General features: G+C 40.7%; 1 protein-coding gene across 1 annotated transcript in view; it reads left to right on the top strand.

Moving 5' to 3' along the window:
• CAP2 (cyclase associated actin cytoskeleton regulatory protein 2) overlaps nt 1–22,208 on the top strand; it is a 136,552-nt gene extending 114,344 nt beyond the window's left edge. Inside the window, exons 8-13 of the mRNA XM_004273543.3 lie at nt 9,665–9,845; nt 10,920–11,095; nt 12,080–12,203; nt 12,299–12,381; nt 16,947–17,087; nt 20,207–22,208. Of these exons, the coding sequence (XP_004273591.1) occupies nt 9,665–9,845; nt 10,920–11,095; nt 12,080–12,203; nt 12,299–12,381; nt 16,947–17,087; nt 20,207–20,317 (816 nt within the window). The 3' untranslated portion in view covers nt 20,318–22,208. The remainder of the gene's footprint in view (nt 1–9,664; nt 9,846–10,919; nt 11,096–12,079; nt 12,204–12,298; nt 12,382–16,946; nt 17,088–20,206) is intronic.
• The last annotated feature ends 334 nt before the right edge of the window (nt 22,209–22,542 follow it).

Below are 22,542 nucleotides of genomic sequence, written 5' to 3'. Positions count from 1 at the left end.
GCAATGGCAATTGAAATTCAGGGCCCATCCTTTTTAGGATACTAAGTGATAGCAAGTCTTCCCTCCTCACAAGTGAATTTTATCTTTTCAAATGGCCAAAAGCCATTGAGACCCTCTTTGGAGAAGGATTAATTCAAGTAATAACTCTTTTCAGTCAAAAAGAGCAGAATACAAAGGCATGAGTGATTACTTGGTATGTGTGTTTTTGTAAACCGGTCTGAAGGCAGTCCTAAAAGAAAGTTTTGAATGCTGGTAGTTTTTTATTAAACAAGTGTGTCACATCAGAAGCTAATGCTTTGAAAGACAGTACTTATGTGGATCTGTAAGTTCTTGTGTGATTGCTAACAATTCAGTTGCATTTATTTGTTGTAATGACAATGTTCATGTACCCTCCTCCTGGAATCCCCTTCCTCTTGCTTCCCTGTGTCAAATCTGACTCATCCATCCTTCAAGGTCTATTTCGAATGGTCTTGTCTCCCAGAAGCCTCTCTGACCTCCCTTGCTTATTACCATGGCCTTCCAAGCTGGAAGTTATCCTTTTCCTCCACAGAACCTCTGTAGTACTTCTTAAAATCTGTACTTCTTTTATGATGCTTAGCACTTTCTACCTTATAAAGCAGTTACTTATTCATTTCGGTAAATATTTATGAAGCACCTACCACGTTTCAGGCACTGGGTGCATTACTGGTGACATTAAGATGAATAATGAGTGGCTCTTCAGAGCTCGGGCTCAAGACATGACCAAACCCAAATTCACAGACAAATAATTACGATATAATGTGAAGTATCATAATAAGGGGGTTCCTAATGAGCCCTTGCAATAGAGAAACAGAAAATTTCCTCTTAGGAGAGTTCCAGAAAACCGACAAAAAGAAGAGAACTTTGAGTTGAGCCTTGAAAGGTATGTAAGAGTTTTCCAGATAGTAAATTGGGAAGAGCCTTCCAAACAAAGGCACAACCTGAGCAGAAACATGAAGGCTAAGAGCCAGTTGCCTGCTGTCAGGGAGAATGGAAGTGTCTTTTCTCTCCTCTGAGGCTGTGAGCTGATTGAAAGCAGGGTTCTTTCTCATTCTGCATGGGATCTGCAGCAGTGACTGGTACAGGGCCTTAAATACAGACAATGTCCAAACACTTTTGCTAAATTGAACACAGTAATTGGTAATTGCATTTCTTCACAGTGAAATTTCCAGAGGTTTATTCCACTAACTACAGATTGTATTCGTTGTTTAAGAGCCACATAAATACTGTTCCTTTATTTCTTATATCAAATGATGGTAATGGAAATGTACAATGCATTTTCTTATAGGCAGCGGCAATGCCTTCCCTGCACTTGTCCCTTGCCGTCTGCATGCCCCTAATTCCCAGTTGGTATAAACTCAGGAAATACAAGCTAATATTAGATTAAGTAAAAAGGTTTTCTTAAGAAGGGATGGAGGGAAGGTGCAGATTGTCTTCTAAAGGTAAAAGAAACCCTTCATAGAATATAATATAGAGCTAAGTCCAGATTTATTGGTCCAGGTTGCACCCTTGATAGAAGCTGAGCTAATCACAGACACTTTCCCAGACCTTTCCTGCAAAATTTGGAACTGAAATTGAGGCAAAAGTTACTTTGTCTTTAGTGCACCTCAGCTATAAACCTCAGGAGATGCTGATGCTTCTATTTTTTTATTTTTTCCTAAGTAAATAAATAATACAGAGCCAAACGTAAATCATCTTTCCAACAGCTCTCACTTTGCCTCACTCCCCACCGCTGCCGTTTACCAAGGATGGATAATTTAAGAAATACAGTTATTTCTCTATGATCCTAAAATCCAAAAGCAAAACAGAAACTTTAATTCAATGATTGTTCAGATCTAGGCTTTTCTGGCCGAATGAAGTCACAGTCCAGATAATTCAAGCCACACATCACTCTTGGTCTTACAACGGTTGGCTATCTATAGTTTGTCTCTTTGTTGGGTATATTCTGCTATCTTTAACTCTGGAAATTTTTCCCATGGAAAATTTAATTTTATCTTTCCTTTTTTATGAGAAATTATATTTTCAAGCTGCCAATGCTGGCAGACAAGAAGAAAAAACAATCTGGGAATCCTAGACTTGGTCCACAGAGCAATAGCAAAAAATAGGCCAAACCAATCATTAAAGCTACTTATGAAGACAATTTATGCAAAATAGCTGGGTCACTTGAGCAAATTAGGTTGTGTTCAACATATTCTCTGGAATCTGCTCTGAGGGCTTGGTCTGCTTTTATCAAACATCTCTGCTTTGGGCATGTACAACAGGAATCACCACCTGTGGTTTTTGAAGGGCCACATCCAGATCTATAAATTAGGAAACAGTAAGCATAGAAACACTAAGTTACTGGTTTCCACAAACTGATATAGACTGTGTAAGGTATTCTCAGGCTGTTTTCCAATTTAAAGCTGTTTTTCCTTCTCTGAAGGGACTTTGTTTCTTGTTCTTTTTTCATCTACCACCATATTTCACATCTCTCCAGATTATCATAGGAATAACATACAGAGACCCCAGGAGGGTGGGGAGAATGGGGATGAGGAAACCATCAGAAGTTATTGGCGAAACCGTGAGATTTGGGTTTTTCATTACCTTTCCTGTTGTACCTCTGTCTTGGGCTAAGGGAGTTTGGTGTCTTGCCTCTGAAGAAAAGTGATCAAAATGGGCCTTACATTTCCTTCATAATTGTGGGACCATCTTTTTATTTTGACGGTATATAAGTACCCTTGGTATTTTTATGGAAACTTGAAATTCGAGTAGTATTCTGTTACCATAGATGAAATAGGAAATATTCCCTAAATTGACTTTTTAAAAATTGTTAATAAACATATGCTTAAAATATTATATAGCTCTTCATTGTAATATTTTTTAACAATTCTGTTTTCTTGGAAAGGCCCCCAGAAACTTTGCTTTCATTGGCAGAAGTCTAAAAATTATAGGAAGTGATAGAAATAAGAGAACAGAGATTAAAGTCACAAATTCACTTTGGTTTATACTCAGGTATAAAGGATGATTATCTGTTTTATGTGCAGTCTTTTTTCTTGAAAATGGTTGTCTGCCAACAGAAGTGTTGTATAAATATGCATGTAAAATTTGGACATACTTATAGAAATTGACAAATTTGGAAATGTATCAGTTTCACCAAGTTCTTGATCTAAGTACACCTTTCAGAAAATAGAAACTAGTTTTGATGGCTAAAATATAAACAAACCCTAAACCATGAATTTGTGAAGTATTTTTACTGCTATGAAAACTAGTTTATGTATATAGAAAGTTAGTCTTTAGTTCTGAAACTGTAGTTCTTTCTTTTAATCCCTCCCTCCTTTTGTGGTATGTGAGAGGTTTATTATTATCCTGTTTATGTGCCATGTTACATTAAGATCATTTGAGATTCTTCATCTTTGGAAAAACTAATAAACAGCATTGGCAAAAGGCTCAGTTGTAAAACACTGTGAAGTCCTATAGTTTTAGCAGGTTAAAGTAATAAGTCTAAGTGTATTTGTGACTGAAATGGCTTTGTGATTTTTAAACGCTTTATTTGTTTATTTATCTTCGGCTGCGTTGGGTCTTTTTTGCTGCATGCAGGCTTTCCGTAGTTGTGGCGAGCAGAGACTACTCTTCGTTGTGGTGCAGTGGCTTCTCTTGTTGCAGAGCATGGACTCTAGGCGTGTGGGCTTCAGTAGTTGTGGCACGCAGGCTCAGTAGTTGTGGCTCACGGGCTCTAGAGCGCAGGCTCAGTAGTTGCGGTGCACGGGCTTAGTTGCTCCGCTGCATGTGGGATCTTCCTTGACCAGGGATCAAACCCGTGTCCCCTGCATTGGCAGGCAGATTCTTAACCACTGTTCCACCGGGGAAGTCCCTGAACACTTTTAAAGTGTATAATAGGGCACATGTAATGTACCTGGAAAGCATTAAGTGTAAGCCAGGCGATTAATGGACCAGGCTGTCTCTGAGATGGACAGCAAAAGAGAGAACCTGACCAAGAAACTGAAGACAGCCATCTGTGTGTGTGTGTGAAGGGGAATTGAGGTGGTGGCCATAAGGAAAGGATGGGGGGTGGGAGGAAACCCATAAACAGTGCCACTGCATGTCAGCTGTTTCATTTTGTAGCTTTATCTGTGATCTCCACAAATACTTAAAGATGGTGGCTCAAAATATTGCTGTCACTAAGCTAGTTTTATATAAGAAACATCATAACAAAAGCTCTGCTGTGAGGGACAGAATCCATCTGTTCCAAGAGACTGTCACAGGGGTGATTTTGATTTTCTCGGTCTCTGCCTTTTAAGAAATTGGGAAAAACACACACCAAGATGTAGGTTGCCAGGCCTGTTCTTAAAGTTGGAGATTAATATTACGTGTATATACATTTCTCCCTCAGTCTCTCCTTACAAGACCTGTGTCCTCTACAGAGCATTCGATGGTGTGGCCCCGGCCTAAGTCGTTCTCTGGCTCTCCTGACCCCACTGTCCTGAGGAGAGCTGGCCACACCCTCCTTTGTGCTCCCAGTGTTCCTGTTCACGTGACACACGACACATATCAAACTGAATCTGCAGCTACTATTTTGTGCACTCGACACTCCCACTAGATTATGAGTTTAACAAACAAAAAGTTTAACAAACAAGACATATGCCTACTTCTTCATCATATACCCAGTTCCTTGCAAGGTAGCTCTAGGCAAATGTGGAATGGACAAACGAGCCTACTTATTCTAATTGACTTTCAGTCTATTAAAGAGGTTCTATTTAGACCAAATCATCTGCTACCCCTATTGCTGAATTTGAAAAATCTTAGACTTTAAAAAGTGAAAGTTGAAAATTCCCCAAAAATGTAACTCTTAAACAGAAAATCTTAGATGGAAAACTTTTCTTTGTAGCTGATTTTTTTTTTTTTTTTTTGCCTAAGGAGCTGTGTTTCACTTTTTTGCTTAATTTTATCACAAAGACATAAAACCTCCCTCTAAAAGTAGTCTATTAGTCTTTACTTTCAACAGACCCAACAAAATGGAGAATTGGAGCCCCGTTTGCAGATTATTTAGATCCAAAGCTAGACTGTAGCTGAATTAACTGGATAACTAAGACAGTGGTATGGGCTGTGGGAGATAGAAGTGGTTGTTAATTACATGTGTCAAAACAATGTGGAGATTTCGTTTAAGAACTAGAAATAGTTTCCCTTTCAGAATAAAACCTAAATTCCAAGGTAATAAAATGATAGGTAATTATTTCAAGTGACATTTAATGGAAAAAATTCTGATGCACATTAGTACATATATTCCATGTAATACAATTATAGAATTTTATATATATAGTATATATAACCAAAACATTACGAGCTTGCCACATGCCACATACAATGGTTTCATTAGTTCATAATTATAGTTCATATATTTAAAGGCAGAGGAAGCGGCTGTTCCCAGGACAGTTGAAATTAATTTAGAGAAAGGGATTTGCAGACGTTTTAAAAAGTCTTTGTGCCGCCTTTACCCCGACTCCAAAAAAAAAAAAAGTAAATAAACATCTGCTCTCAAAATTAATCTTAATAGAGCTTTCAGAAGCAGCATTGTTAGGTTTTGTGCTGTGTTCTTACAACATAAGTGAACGCCTGCACCCTAAATGTGGCCACTTAAAATCATAAATGGCTTTTTTTTTTTTCCAGTTGGAAACCATTGTTACAATGGCTTTAATAAAATGTGTTTTTCAGTTGTTTCCGGTTTGGGGTCTAAGATACTTCAGACTCATTTCGTCAGGATAAGGTAGCATCTTTAAAAAGCAGCTGTGTGGGGGTCGCTGCTCCTTCACTCAGGTTAAGCCTTTCCCCCTTCGACTTCCTTCATTTCGGCCCTCACCTCACCTTTACTTTCCAGTCTGTGTGACCTTGTGCAAGTCACAGGATATCATAATTCTGTAGGCCCTGAGTTTCTAGAAGTGTAATTCTATACTCTAGAAGTAAAATTGTGTTAGGGTAAAACACACCATAGAAGATTGTTTTATTAAGGGTTTTTTTTAGAAGGACCGGAAATACTCAGATAATTTGCAAGGGAACGGCATCTTTTATTAAATGTCCCTTATTCTGTATGTGTAAATCTGACCCCATAGCCTCTATTCCAGGAAATGAATGCAGTCTGCAACCTAATTAAAGGTTATCCCCTGTGAGTCTCCCAGGACCCTCTCAGGTTCCTGGTGCAGGCTCAGAGACGGAGTTGCCCACTGGAAGTTTCCATCTGTATCCCTGCACGGCCTTGACTCACAGTGTGAGCTGGGCCAGATCTGCCCCCCTGCCAGTGCTCCTTTCCCCTCTTAGCTAGTCTTCCCACAAGGCCCATATCCCATTGAGAACAAGAAGCAGCAGATCCCTCAACAGGCAACCGAGGTTGTAGGCTTGATCTGACCCACTACTTCTCATTCAGTCTAGACAACCTGGTGCATTACCTCTTCCATGAGATTTTATCTAAGAATAAATCACACCCAGAGGCAATGCCCTTAAATCTCCAGTCCCCAGGGCGTGGGGGGGGGGGGCAGGTCCCCATCCCAGAACAACTTAGACACTAGGCAGGAAACTGAGATTTGGGTGCAAGTACCCCATTACTGGCACCCGTGGGTACTCAGGAAAAGTGAATAAGGCAAGAGTCCAGTTGCTAGAACGCAGGCACAGAGTCAGAACAAACTAGCGTCCAGGGTGACTTGATGCTGAGATGCCAGTGTCAGTACTCAAGACTTATATCCCCATGGGATCAAGCCTGGCTCCAGAGTTGGCCATAGGAGCCCAGTCAGCTGCTAAGGCATTAGAGGGAGGGAGCAAGGAGTAGTGGAGATAAAAATTAAATTATTACACCGCCTCCCAACACTTCACGTATATTTAAGACAGAGGCCCAAGAGCAACACGACATATGTGTAGGGTCGCCCACACCTCTGGTTAATTTGACTAGTGGCTTTTTTTTTTTTTTTTACGTCTGAATACAGCATAAAGGATTTCCCTGAAGAAGACTTTAGAATCAAGCAGATATGTGCTTGAATTATGTCCCTGCCATTTACTGGCCATTTAATATCGGGTCATACTTTCTGACTTCCTGCTTTATTTTCTGTGAGAGGGGGATTTCACTCCTAGTGATGTGGTTGTGACGACTAAGACGAATCTCAGCACAGAGCATGCCGTGGTTGTTCCCAGACTTGTGCGCACGTTGGAGTCACCTGTAGGGAGCTTCAGAAAATGCCCGTGTGCTGCCTCCCCAGAGTGTTCCTGCCGCGTGGCCTAGGCTTGGCAACTTCTAACAGATCCCCAGATGATTCTGATGTTCAGACAACTTTGGGAACCCCTTGGCATAGAGCCTGTCCTACACTGAGCATTAAATATGTGTTAGATGAGTGGAAACAACCAGAGCCTGGCATGGACGAGCTTTTCCAGAATTCCTGGCTCCCTTCCCTTCCCTGCCGGTCTCCCCTCTTTCACCGGGGTGCGTGAAGACAGCGTCGGGCTGTGATTCCAATCCGTGCGGCTGCTGCTCATGCCAGACACGTGAGAACGCAGAAAGCCCTGGTCCCACCTGCCTGCAGGAGGAGAAGAGGAGGCGAAGATAAGTTCATCACGAGGAGCAGCCCATGAGCGCCTGGTGAGGGACTCTCTGAGTTTGCTCTCGAGGACACTTGTACGATAAAGCCCCTGGGCACTGCTTGTCAAGTCACCCTGGAAACTAGAGCCCAGGTGTGTGTTCTCACTGGGGCCGATGCAGGAATGAGCCAACGCACAACGGATAAGCCAGTGGCAGAGTTTCAGCTGGTCCTGAGTTCTCCTCTCTTTTTTTGGCTTTTAGAGTCAACACTTGTTGCAGTAAAATCCTTTGTTTGGTGTTCCTGGGTCAGCCATCTGAATGTATCAGAGTTCCAAGAAGCTGAATATGTGGCTTATTGGTTTCAGTGTCCTTTAATGGCTCTTGGAGAGAGCCATGAAAGAATGAATGCTGAGAGCTGGGGAACCATCTAAGTCATTCTAAGATTTAGAAGCCGGTGGTGTCTCCCCTTTCCACAAAATAGGAGAGCTTTAAAGCTGCAGTGTTTCGCATGTGGGAGAGGAGCCTGGCCCTTCGCTGACTATTTGAGTTATTATGTGCTTGTGAGTAAAAGTAATATGTCATGGCTCTGAGTGTCTGGAACTGGAATATTGTTTGATGTGCAAAGCTTATATTTTACACTTTATGATTCAGAGCAAATGTTCAAATTTCACCCCAGTAACATAATAGGAAATAATTAAAATGCTAAAAAAAAAAAAACAAAGTAGTCAGTCTCAAGAACTGTGCAGTCATTTTCTACTTGACCCAAGAATCCTGATGGAGTCAGGCTGTTTTTCCTTATAAACAAAAAAAACTATCACAAATTATCAGTTCAGGAGATGAGACCTCCAGCCTACTCAGTTTTTAAGATGTGCATTCTCAGTAAGAGAAGAACCTTTTATTTTCAGGATAATTCTACACTAAATAGGGATTGTATAAGTACTTTGAAAATAGTGTGGATTTTTTATTTTCAGCGGAAAACTGCCACAGATTAAAACTTCCTGATATTGACACTTTGTAATACTGTGTTGTTTACAAAAATAAGGATCTGCTGTCTTTGTTAATATTTAGCACTTATGTGATGTTTTACATATCGTATTTCGTACTGAAAATATATAAGCCTCAGGCACATTTTCATCACTCTCAATTTTTATAGTTTCCGTTTTTTTACTTGAATTAACTTCTCATTCTTTGTCATAGTCATACAGTTCTACTTCAGGGTTTAAAAGTAAAATGGTACATAACACAAGGTTATTGTATACGTGTGCTTCTATCTTACTAGTTTTAAGCTCTGTGACAGCTTCGTCTGTGGGGTCCTCTCAGAACATTGAAACAAATCCCTCTATTGTCTATCACCTTTTACTGACATTTGAATTTGTTAGAACTTCATATAGAAAACAAAGATTGCACTTCACATAGCAGAGAAGAGAATAAGCATAGGTCTTGCTCAGGCAAAATACAATTTTCTCTGGTTTACTAACAGTCAGCATTAGATGAACCAAACCATCAGAAGCATCCTGGACCCTGATCACCTTCATGTTTGACAGGCATCCAGGTCACATGTGGTCCTCACTTGGGGTTCGGTTTGAGGCATGCATACTTGAAAAATGAGTTGCAGAGAAAGAGTTTCAGTATCTCTTTCTTTAGCTGCTCATAAAGCTAACCACTGAATATTTTTCCTCTCTCTCTCTCTCTCTCATTGGTGGTTGTAATTCCCAGTGTCCCCAAAAGAATCCTCTTACTAGTTGGACCACTTTTTTCTTATGATTATCAATTGGCCAAAGCCCAGTTTCATTCATATCCTGAGCTTTGGACATGAACCTGTGAATATGGCTTTGTTTGCCTCTGAGTTGGCAGTGTGAATCTGGCACGTGCAGTTTCTACTGACAGGGCTGTACAGCTACGTGATGCTCCGTGTTCCCAAGGCAAACCCCCACTTGGTCCCAGGTCTTCCCAAACAGACCCATGATGCACAGGTATACCCCTGGGTGCCCTTTGTGAATCTCGAACCCCACTCCCTCATTGACAACAGGTTCTAAGTGATGTTGGCAGAATCCCAGCTCTCAGCAAGGATATCATCTCAATAGAGTGCTTTCCGTCTTCTCTCTCCCACAGGGTCCAGTAGCATCAACCGCATCAGCGTTGTCTGTCCTCTCCGTTGGGCCTGGCCTTCCTCCACCTCCACCTCCTCCAGGGCCACCTCCACCCTTTGATAGTGAGGGCAGAAGAGAGGAGTCTTCTCCTTCACGCTCAGCTTTATTTGCACAACTTAACCAAGGGGAAGCAATTACAAAAGGTGAGAAAACCAGACCTTGAGGCTGTCTCCCTCTGGCTTCAGGCACACAGATTCCTCAGAGCCCGCGGTGATGGATACATCATTCCATCCCAGTCCCTACTACATGGAGAGCCGTGTGTTCTTCATCTCAAGGTAGATGGGCTCAGTGGGCTGTTGGGTGGATCAGAAAGAAGAACTCAGAGATCCTAGGTTCTAAATGGACCACCGCACTGTGTCACCACTTCAGCCCTGGATGCTTCAGCACCAGCTACAATCCAGGCATCAAGATCAAGTGAAATAAAAATGACAGATGATAGAACCTCTGTCCTCAGAGGTGTATGGGCTTGTCAAAGAATTATATCATTGAACTACCTTTGTGAATGGTTAATATTTTTAATCATATACTTAATAAATTCATGTTGCCAAAAACTTTATGCAGATGTATTTTTGCTTTGCATGGGTAATAGGAATTATGGTATAAGTGTTCTCGTGTGCTGTGCTGGGAGCTAAGAACCAAAACTATTTCTGTGGCTGCAACTGGCTGCATTGTCCCCTCATCCGCAAAGGAAGGGAATGGACTCTTAACCCTTAAGTCGATTCCATACTCTGACCTATGCTTACTGAAATGCTCTAACTTTTTAGACTGTATCTAGGAAATGATTTAGCTATGACAGAAGTAAATCATGGAATCCTTTCTGGCGAGGGGGTTTGCATTTTGCATAATTTTTATCTATTAGCTTATCTCCTTCAAGAAGAGGTTCCTCAAGGGGAATTTCCTGACAGTCCAGTGGTTAGGACTCCAAGCTTCCACTGCAGGGGGCAATGGTTCAATCCCTGGTCAGGGAACTAAAGTCCTGCAGCCCATGTGGTAGAGCCCATGTGGTTAGAGGTTCCTCAAATTAAAAAATACTTACAGGGCTTCTATTAGCTCTAAACTTACATAGGTCTCAGCCTCTGCATACTGCCCTTGAGAAAACACTCAACTGTTATGAAAATAGCATTACCTGTGCTGTTTACATCATGTTGATACAAGAAGTTAGGGACATTTCCCTTTGCATAAAATGTAGGAAATGTGTCTATGTGTTACCTTCCCAGGGCTCCGGCATGTTACTGATGACCAGAAGACATACAAGAATCCCAGCCTCCGGGCTAACGGAGGACAAACTCCATCTCCTACCAAAAGCCACACTCCAGGCCCCAAGTCTCCCCAGTCTCATCCTCCTAAGAAACATGCTCCTGTGTTAGAGTTGGAAGGGAAGAAATGGAGAGTGGTGAGTGAAGCCCTTTAACTTTATTTAGGACTTACTCCGATGAAAGAAACAATGGCTAAACTGTTTGCCAGGGTCTTAAGGATTTCCCATTTTTTCTTCAACTTTTTAAAAATTATTTTTAAAATTGTGGTAAAGTACACATAACACAAAATTTACCATCTTAACATTTAAGTGCACAGCTCAGTGGCATTAAGTACATTCACACTGTCCTGCACCCATCCCCACCATCCATCCACAGAACTCTTTCCATCTGGTAAAACTGAAACTGCACCACTTAAACAATAATTCCCCATTCCCCCTCACGTCACCACCTGGCAACCACCTTTCTACTTTCCGTCTCTATGAATTTGACTCCTCTTTCTGGAAACTTTTAATCTGTGCCCCATTCTGATCTACTGTAGGATGTTTCATCCTATTCCACTGGCCGAGGTGCTGATATAACCTACTGCGTCACCCACCACTTTCACAGTTGTCTGAGCAGGACAAAGACACTTTGAATGTGGATGGAAGCTGGTGCCCCCTGCCAGTTCAGGGGCCTTCCCTAAAGATGGAGGAACAAAGTCCCCAGAAAGGTTGTCATGGTCTGAAAGTACACTGGGACTTAGACCACTGTTGTGACCTTTGCTGGTTTATTTGTCCAACTCCTACTTGCAGATAGTGCTGCAGCATCAAGTCCAGACTCAGCGGCCAGACTCAACCCAAAGCCCTCACATCCCTGCTGCAGCCCCCGCCCACTAGCCAGCGTGCCTGATGCCTAACGTTTCACAAATTGACACCGACCCCCCTTCCAAGCAGCCGTTCCTCTCATTCCCAACATTACAGTGACAAAGTCAGACCTGCGGTTTGGTCTGTTAAGAAAATGGCTCCTAAAGGAAGAACATATTGAGAAGCTGTAACTGGTGAATGCTCCACAGTGATTGCAGCATGCGGTGGACTTGATTTATGCATCCTTATATTTAATATTTGCATATGTTTTAATTTTAGGAATACCAAGAGGACAGGAATGACCTTGTGATTTCAGAGACTGAACTGAGACAGGTGGCTTACATTTTCAAATGCAGCAAGTCTACTCTACAGATAAAAGGGAAAATAAATTCCATTACAATTGGTAGGGCAGAATTATGGGTCTGTACCTACTATGATAAGCTGCTTTGTATAAATATGCTGAATGAATTTAGCAGATTGTTTTTTTTTTTTCCCTAGACAGCTGTAAGAAGTTTGGCCTTGTGTTTGACAATGTGGTGGGCATTGTGGAAGTGATCAACTCCAAGGACATTCAGATGCAGGTAACTGACCCTTTCAGCCATTCCTGGCCCCCACTACCTATGGCTTTGCCTAGACGTCCCCTCTGCTTACAAGGGGCCCTCCATGTCCACCTGTAAAACTCTTATTCTCTTTCCCTCTAGACACAGCTCTGTCTTTACCTCCTCTCTGAAGCCCTCTCTTACTTTTTGGACAGTGTTAATTCCCCCTTTTCAACCTCTTATAACACATCCTATCTTGCACAGCAATTACTAGTTTACCATTTCTATTTCAAGAACAGCCAGTTAATCTTTACAGCTCCAGAAATTTGCACAGTACCTGAACATAGTAGGTGTCCAATAAATGTTTGATGAATGGGTGATTGGAATAAATCAACTAATGAGTGAACCGAAATATTAAGAGGTTCTCCTAGCATAATAGTACCATGCCGAAGAGAATTTATTTCCCTCAGGAAAAATTGGTTCTGGGTAAAGTTTTTCTGAAGAGTCAATGAGATTATCAGAAAAACAACTTGGAAAGCAGGATTGCAATTGAATCTGCAAAACAGAAGAAAATCTGCACTGCTTTAGCAATATTTATTTAGCCAAATGGGATTTTATAACATGCCAAAAGCTAAATGACTTCTTACTTTGGCCAGCTATAACTACTATCTTTGATTACACTGTTTTCATATTGTTAATCACCCCTTATTATCTGATGTTTCCTGATAATGTTTGTTAAAATTGGCTGCTAGTTGTATAGATTGTTCTCTTTGGTTTTACTAGGCTTTTCACCACTGCCCCTTTTAACTAGAGTAGTACATTCAATAGTTGGCACATACGTGGAGATGTATTTTAGGACCCTCCATGTGGGAAAAAAATATCTAATCTCTACCTCATACCATATTTAAAAGTAAAGTCCTAATTATAAAAAGAAATACTTTTAAACTTTGAGAATAAAATACAAAAGAAAATCAGTAGAAAAGCAATTAGGGTCAAAAAGCACAAACTATAAAGAAAAGGACAGGTGAATCTAACCACGTTAAAATTTATGTGTTCAACAGAAGACATCACATACAAAGCTGAAAGATGGGGCATGGATTGAAGAAAGATACTTGCAGTGCAGATAATCAAAAAGGATTTATAACCAGAATTTATAAAGAACTTAACACAGGGCTTCCCTGGTGGCGCGGTGGTTGGGAGTCCGCCTGCCGATGCAGGGGACACGGGTTCGTCCCCCGGTCCGGGAAGATCCCACATGCTGCAGAGCGGCTGGGCCCGTGAGCCATGGCCGCTGAGCCTGCGCGTCCGGAGCCTGTGCTCCGCAACGGGAGAGGCCACAACAGTGAGAGGCCCACGTACCGCAAAAAAAAAAAAAAAAAAAAGAACTTAACACAAATCAAGAGGAAGACTAACAACTCAGTAGAAAAATGGACAAAGAATATCAGGGCAATTCAGAGAAGAAAAAGTGAAGTATTTGATAAATATATGAACATATGCACAACCTGCCTAATAGAAGAAGAAATGCAGATTAATTAGCTATATCTTCTTACACTCAACAGTTTTGAATTCAGGCTGTCCTTACTTTGCAAGGGGCATGTTAGCTGAAACGCATGCGTATCCGAACTGTGCAACTTGAGGACTGCCTGTATATTAAAAAGTCTCATGGTACAAGCGTTGTTATTAGAACCCTGATACATCAGTGTTGGGAGAGTAAACTATTACACTCACTGTGCAGAGCAAATTGGCACCATCTAATAAAGTCAAAGGCAGTCATAGCCTGTAACCAAGCAATTTCACTCTTAGGTGTGTGCACTAAAGAAGCTCTAGTACAAATGTTGATGAGACATGGATAAATGTTTATTGCAGTATTATCCATAATGGCAATAAAAACAAAAACCATTTAAATGTCCACCAGCTGGTAAATGAATAAATAAATCCACCTAATAGAATACTGTACAGTGGTTAAATAAATGAATGAACTACACTTACATGTATAAAAATAGGAAAATCTCAGAAGCAGCCCTGAGTGACAAAGGCAGATTATAGAACAATAGGCACTGTGTAATGTGTCCCTTTATATAAAGATCAAAAACATGCAAAACAATATGCACATTTTAAATATACTCATGAGGGCTCAAGTTCACCTTACGCAAGAGACAAACCTGCTGTGAATTGTAAATACAAAATTCAGAAGAGTAGTTACATCTGTGGAGGGAAGGAAGGAGGACAGTGAGATGGGGGATGGAAGAGAGGGGGCTTCAACTATATTGTAAGATGATAGTCCTAAAAAAAAGGCAAACGAGCCAAAACGTTAAACTCTGATAAAGCTGTTTAACAGGGATATATGTATTTACATTGTTGTTATATTATTCTTTGTATGCTTCTGTGTTTGAAATATACATTTTTAAGGCTATGGGCCTTAAAATAATCTGGAAGGATAAATCATGGTTGTCTGTCCAAGAGGGATAGAAACTTGGCAGCGTGGTTCAGAAACAAGGGAGAGACATTTTACTGAACACTTCAACCTTCTGGATGTTCAAACCAAGCGAATGTCATTACCTATTTAAAACATTTAATAAACTATTTTAAAAGGGCCTGGACACAATAAAGACAGAACGCAGATTAGTGCAGGCTGCCTGGGGATGAGGACGGAGATTGGCTATAAATGGGCATGAGGGGTATTTGGGGGATGACGGAAATATTCTAAAACTGAATTGAAGTGATGGTTGCACAAATTCACTAAATATCATTAAATTGTACACTTAAAGCAGGTGAATTTTATGTTTTCACATTTTACTTCAATAATGCTGTTAAAAAGATTGAAAGGAGGAAAAGCGCACAGAGGAAAGTTCATATGATTTACTTCAGTAATTCTGTTTTTTTGCAAACTATCCTAGAAAAATAGTACAAATTATGGGAGAGAGGAGACTAAGATATTATGTGGAAATTTTTTTAAACGTATAGAGAAATAAATTTAAGAAAAACAAAGAATACAGGTACATGTATTAAATGCTAGAGCATTGGCCTGGGCAAGGTCACATAGCACCTGTCACTCAACAGGGGAGCTACTTTTTAGTCCGGTTCTCCTGATAAGGAACAATCTCTGTTCTCAAAATGTTTACAGAGTACCAGGGAAAAAAGGCATGTACTGTATATAATTTACTCTAAGGAAATATTGACTAAAAACGATGTGGAAATGACAATTCTTATCCTCTCAGGGCTATTTAAAAAGTCTACTGCTTTTCAGATTTTCAGATACATCGATATTTTAGCATTTTATGTGCTAAATGTGCTATCCTCGTGTGACCCCACTCTGTCTCATAAATGAATCTCCTAAGACACACTGACAATTTACTTCTTTCCCTTTGCTTGCCTGGTATTCATACAGTTCTGGTCGCTATGGAAATGCTCTTCATCATTATAAAATAAACCTAGAAATTGCCAAAACATTACTGCTGACACATTCTTGATATATACATATAGATATTATTTTATTTTATTTATGGCAAAGCCCTGTGCTTACCTGACCTTAAACTACCTCTGCCTTTTTTTTTTTTTTTTTTTTTCTTTTGGCACTGGGGCTCAATTCCAACTTGGTGTCCAGTTTCTGTGGGGAGAGGAGAAAACAGAGAAGTGTGGTGACCTGGCTAGATTCCCCTAAGGAATTCTTTACATCACCTTCACCATCACAGGAGTTGCTCCTTTAATTTGCAACCCAGCCTATTCTTCAGGGTGAAAGAGGAGATGTTGTTATCACTTCAATTACCATTACGAGAAGGAAAATTATGTAGTTGTAATATGGTCGTTGGGGGAATAGTCTGTGCCTGTAGAGATTTGGGGGGCGGGAATATCTGAAAACTGACTGTTAAAAAAGAAATTTAAAACTGATCATAATGTTTATAGCACTTGATATTTGTAACAATACAAAGAACCACCTCCTCTTGTGTATGGTACTATTTACCTATACAGTGAGTAGCCTGAACCAAGTCTCCAGTTTGGGCTCCTGAAATGAATACATTTCAGAATACCTAGACACTCATTATCTCATTTAAGCTTCACATTCAGCCAGTGAGATTTTTATCTAGCAAAGGACTTATGTGAAAAGAATTGTAGTGTTTCTTATTTATTCTTATTTAGATTCAGGAAAAATCTTCTCAATTACAGAATAATTTATTTACTCTTAAATGACAGTATTAGTGAGTGTTTTAATCCAAGTTTCCTAGAGATTCGTCAAACTAAAATTTTAAGCACATGAAAGCAAATGCATCTTGTTTCTTTTATCATGAAATCAAATATATGTTTCAAATCCACTAACGGGGTTGTGAAACTTTTTCTGAACATTTAGCTGCTGTTTTCCAATTAGTCCCTTTATTTTGTGTCAGGAAAGAGACCCTGAGGTTTGAGAATCCCCTTGTATGGTCCTTTCATTCTGTCCCCAGATGACACGTACTAATTCACCCTGGAGACTTTGTCATTCAGCCAGCCTCTGCAGCCCTAACCCAGCCATTCCTAATGCTTGTTTAGGCCTGTGGACTGTACTTATTTGGGGACATTGGAATTTCTGTTTATTTGCTTTGGCCCTAGATTTTTTTTCCCTTCTATTTCAGGTGATGGGGAAAGTGCCAACAATTTCCATTAATAAGACAGAAGGCTGCCACATATACCTCAGTGAAGATGCGTTAGACTGTGAGATTGTGAGTGCCAAGTCATCTGAGATGAATATACTTATCCCTCGGGACGGTGATTATGTAAGTACCTTTGAAAAGACTGTGAAGAATTTTTCTTATTAACATTCTTAGAGACTGATTAATCACCTCCCAACCTTTGACCTTCCTTTGGAGAATAATTCACAGGCAGGAGAGGAAGTCAGAGGGTGGCTTTTCACCTATCTGCTCCCCTGTTAGTTTCTTGACTGTGCCCGGTCCTGGATCTGTGATTCTCACAACATTTTCCTAATAACTACCTTAATGGGCTAGCTCTTATCAAATAGTACACCAGGCATCTGAGTTCATATTATTTAGGACTAAATATTTTCCTTTGCTATGGTGGAGGCAAACAGAAAAGAGGGAGAAGCACTTTGGGGGAAAAAAAGGAGGGAAAGGAGGTAATAATAAGTGGACCTATTTGTATAGGTATTCTCATGTCAGTGGTTCTCAAACCCAGCATAAGAATCAGCTGGGAAGCTTGATGAAAATACCAGCTCCCAAACTTCACACCCAGAGGTTAGATTCAGGAGGCTTGGAGGGGGCCCAGGAATCTGTAGTTTTAATATACCCAGGTGATTCTGATATTATCAGTCCATCCAGTGACCCTTCTAAGAAACGGTAGCCTAAGCCACCATGTATTTTCTTTATCTCCTCTCCCCAGCAAAGCAGTTTCTAGAAAAAGCAAGCAGATATTCTCACACACTGAAGAGGAAGCATAAATAAATACATTTTCTGCATCATGCAGTGTGATGGACTTGCTGGCTGTTGCCATTTGAAAGCAAGTTATTACTTCCTATTAGTTGTTGCTTTTTTTTTTTTTGATGTGGACCCTTTTTAAGGTCTTTATTGAATTTGTTACAATAGTGCTTCTGTTTTACCTTCTGAATTTTTGGCCGAGAGGCATGTGGGATCTTAGCTCCCCAACCAGGAATCAAACCCACGCCCCCTGCATTGGAAGGCAAAGTCTTAATGCCTAGACCTCCAGGGAAGTCCCTAGTTGTTGCTTCTTGAAAGTGGAGAAGTAAATCCAGAGATCATTCCCTCTGGTTCTAGCTGTGCAAGGAAGCAGTGAACTGGGAAGGATGGGAGAAAACGTAACTTAGGCACACCTTTGAAAGAGGACCCCCCCCCCCATTAGCCTATGGGTCAATCACCAGCTGTCTACACTGCAGTCAGCACTCAGGTTAATCTCCTTAGGCAGACAACTGGATTGCTGCCATGTTCTCCTTTCCCCACCTGCCAGTGAGCACTACCCAGGCACACACCACATATTTCAGTTCAGAATTCATTGTTTAAGTCTAAAGAACAAAACTCCACAAGCATTGGAGTCACTAGGTATCTGGACAGCCTAACCCTGAGCTAGAGAAGTATCTCCTCTTGGGCTCTCCACCTAAAAAAAAAATACTGAAGAGCTAAAGCCAATACAGAACAGCTTCAGAAGAGGAAAGCTAAAAATTAGGATGATTCCTGGCCTTTGCAGCTGTTTAAGCAGAAGGCTCAGCTTCATGGAAACTGGCTGGAACTGCTAAGAAAAGCAATGGGGGTTTGGACGAGCACTGCAGACTAATTAAACTAGAATCCCTGGATGTGGTATCCAGACATCTGTATTGGTTAAAACTTCCCGGGTGATTCCAGTGTGGAGCCAAGATTGGGATCCACTGACCTAAAGGATGAGTATAGCTCAGAACCTGAGCTTTTATGCTGAAAATGTAGTCTCCCCTCTATAGGTGAATTATCTTGTGTCTTCAGTCCATGGCCCACTTCACGCATTTTCTAACTGGGGGTAGTAGGAAGCAATACAGAGGTCCTGCCACGGGCATTGTAATCTCGAAGTAGATGGTGGGGATGATTCATCCTGAAGGGAATCAGTCTCCCAGAGAAGGTCTGTCATCACATTACTATCATGTCACTCCCAAGAAAGACTGGGAACAGCTGTAGTGCAGTTACCATCAAAGAGGTACCTCCACTCTGGAGCACTCTCCACCTGGCCTGGTTTATTCATCAAGAAGAGCCCCAGAAAGGATGTTAGCCCCACACACGCACGCGCGTGCACGCACACACACACTAGGTTTCTCAGACTGTGGCTTCTTTGCTTTCTCTTAAGACTATTGCAGATTTCACTCAAGGAGAATTCACCACTCATGATAGAAAGGGCCTTCCCTTTAAAGTAGTTAAATAAATAGCTTCTTCCAAAAGAAACAGCTGGACCCAACATCTAGGAAGATACGTGTTAGTGTGTGTATTCCAGTAGATGTGAAACATCACATCTCACCGACAGATGAGCACAGGCACCAGCTTATCACACTGCGGTACAGGAAGTCCAGGGATGTCACAAAGCCAGGGCTCAGGGGACCGCTCCTCAGCTTCCTTTCCTGCCCTCTCCTGCAATGACTGGGGAATCACTCTCCAGGAAAAGGAGAGAGCCCAAACTAATTTTATTTAGACTCTTCTGCATTTTTCTTTGTGTGTGTGTGTGTGTGTGTGTGTGTGTGTGTGTGTGTAGGGGTGTGTGTGTGTGTGTGTAGGGGTGTGTGTGGAAGGGGGGCATGTATTCCCCAATGGGAAGAGTAGGAAAGCAGGATGAAGGGTAACAAGTTTATATATAACTTGCAGCACATTTTTATATTTCATCAGAGGGTAGACATAACGCCGGGATAAAGCCCTTATTCAGACTGGGGGCCAGCAGCCTTGGCATCCCCTTGGAACTTGTGGGAAATGGAGATTGTCATCCTCTTTCCCAGATCTACTGAATCAGACAGAGTCTGCCTTTCAGCATGATCCCCAGTGCATGTTTGAATCTGGTGCAGGGTCAAGGGTAAAAAGTCTCAGGTTTGATCTTTGGCTGCTCAGAGGCTTGACCTCTCAGGCCTCTGTTTCCTGTAGATGGCATCTCAATAATATCTAGCTCTTAAAGTTCTTGCAGAGATTAACTGAGTTCACGTATATCTGGTGCTTAGCAGAATGCCTGGTTCTTAGTAAGTGCTAGCATCAATGAGGATGCTGGCAGGCAGTCACAGAGCTGACACGTGACCATGCATCGCTCCCTGATGCAGGTTTGGGTTCCATAAAAATGTCTTTGTCCATCATGTGACACTAATCAGCCTTCCATCTGTTTGCAAAGCCTTGGTTTAAATAACTTTGTTCTTCTGGCCTTTTTCCAGAGAGAATTTCCCGTTCCTGAACAGTTCAAGACAGCATGGGATGGATCCAAGTTGGTCACTGAACCTGCAGAAATTATGGTTTCTGAGAGACCCCCGAACCCCCTGACCTGAATCCCCCCCATCAAAAAAACAAACAAATAAAAGCAGCATTAAAGACCTAGAAGTTGCAGTAGCACCTACTGCTTTAGCTTTGGCCTCCAACAATTCTGTGCTATAGAAACAGCATAATTTCTGGCACGCCTTCGTGGGCATTTTGGAATATTTAACGTTTCTTCATGATTTGCCTTTGTGTGTGATTTGAGTTCCACATGATGACTTGTGAGCGTTATACGTTTAAAGGAAAAAAAAGAGAACTCTGTTCCCCTCATATCATTATCACAGTAGTTAAGAGGTAAAAATATTGCATGACTCACTTTTACACTTACATTTAATTGCTAGTTGATAAATAAAACCTTTGAGAATCTAAGATGTACATTTTTATCTTTCAGACAATTTCCATATATTTGGTAGTATGCTCTAAAAAATGTACGATTTTTGTTTTCTTCTTTTTACCACCTTTATCAGCATGAATACACTGTCAGCCTGAATACATATTTCAACCCATGTTTTTAAAACAACATAAGTTCCGTACTAAGAACCACATCCAGTTTCTTGGTCCTTGAAAAGACCTTTATTCTTTGCAGTTACCAGAAACCAAAAGTAAACTCTAATGATTTATCTTAAATACTTTTCTGCCATGTCACTTGGAAAACTTTTACTTTTCTGAGATTTTTTTTTTTTTTTTTTTTTGCGGTACGCGGGCCTCGCACTGTTGTGGCCTCTCCCGTTGCAGAGCACAGGCTCCGGACACGCAGGCTCAGCGGCCATGGCTCACGGGCCCAGCCGCTCCACAGCATGTGGGATCTTCCCAGACCGGGGCACGAACCCGTGCATCATCAGGCGGACTCTCAACCACTGCGCCACCAGGGAAGCCCTACTTTTCTGAGATTTTTATGCCAAAAGATTGATAGGAAAAAGCAGGGTGTTTTTTGCTCTATAATACCTCACAATGTTGCTCTAGGAACAAGCTCAGTTGTTATTTTCCAATTTTGAACCTGTGAAATATCAGATGCCTTGTAAGTGATGTCTTTAATGTTTTATTATAGACTTTCTTCTTTTCCACTTGCCAGACTCGCTAGCCAGTCTCAAAAATGAAAATGAAAAAGCCGTAGCTATATTACAACTTCTAAAGCCTAAGGGATTGTTTGTTGGCTTGGCTTGCCGCTCCTGTTTTGCAGTGTTGATAGTACATGCTTTTTCAACGCGAGAGTAACTCTGATACTCCTTTCTGTCTTGTTAGTACATAGTGCTGAAAACCTGCAACTTCTTGGATTACATGTAATGAATTTTAGTATAATGCTTGCAGACCCAATACAAGCATATATATTGTGCCTAGTACAGCCTTTGGAATACATCATTTTCATTTTTTAAATATCTTCTATAACCGTATAGTATTCAAATTAGTAATGCTTGTGTACCACAGTTTTGCTAGAAAAGTTTTTGTCCGTATGAAGAATGTTGTGGCTTTAGTAAATACCTTTTTTTCAGCTGTAAACTTATTCTGAAATAAAGTAAAATTCTAATTGTTTAAATACTGTGATGAATTCAGGGTGTTAAAATATTTTCCTCTTTGATTTGCTCCTTGCTCGTATGTCAGCTTTAGAAAATGCAGCTGAGCTTTTCTAGTTGAATTAGAGAATTTACCCAGCATGCCATCAGTTTCCCTGAAGAATAGCTTCTTCTAGATAAATATCAGATAAAGCCATTTTCAGTTGGAAGAACTGTCAGAAAAGTCTAGAATCAAGTTTTTTTAAATATTGCATTAGTTTAGTTTGAGGTGTACAGCATAGTGATTCAGTTATTTTTTTGCAGATTGTATTCCATTCTAGGTTATTACAAGATATTGAATATAATTCCCTGTGCTATTCAATAAATCCTTGTTGCTTATCTGTTTTATGTATAATAGTTTGTATCTGTTAATCCCATACTTCTAATTTATCACTCCCCTGCACTCTCGCCTTTGGTAACCATAAGTTTTCTATGTCTGTGAATCTGTTTGTGGTTTGCATATATCACTAGATTCATTTGTATTATTTTTTATTTTAAGTTTTATTCATTTTTATTATTTGTATACATATAAGTGATATATAGTATTTGTCTTTCTCTGACTTATTTCACTAAGCATAATATTCTCTAGGTCTATCCATGTTGCTGCAAATGGCAATATTGCATTTCTTTATGTCTGAGTAGTGTTCTATTGTATATATATACCACATCTTCTTAAGCCAGTCATCTAT

The sequence above is a fragment of the Orcinus orca genome, chromosome 10 (assembly GCF_937001465.1).
Source record: "Orcinus orca chromosome 10, mOrcOrc1.1, whole genome shotgun sequence".
NCBI lineage: Eukaryota > Metazoa > Chordata > Mammalia > Artiodactyla > Delphinidae > Orcinus > Orcinus orca.
This window is presented reverse-complemented; position numbering and strand designations above follow the sequence as displayed.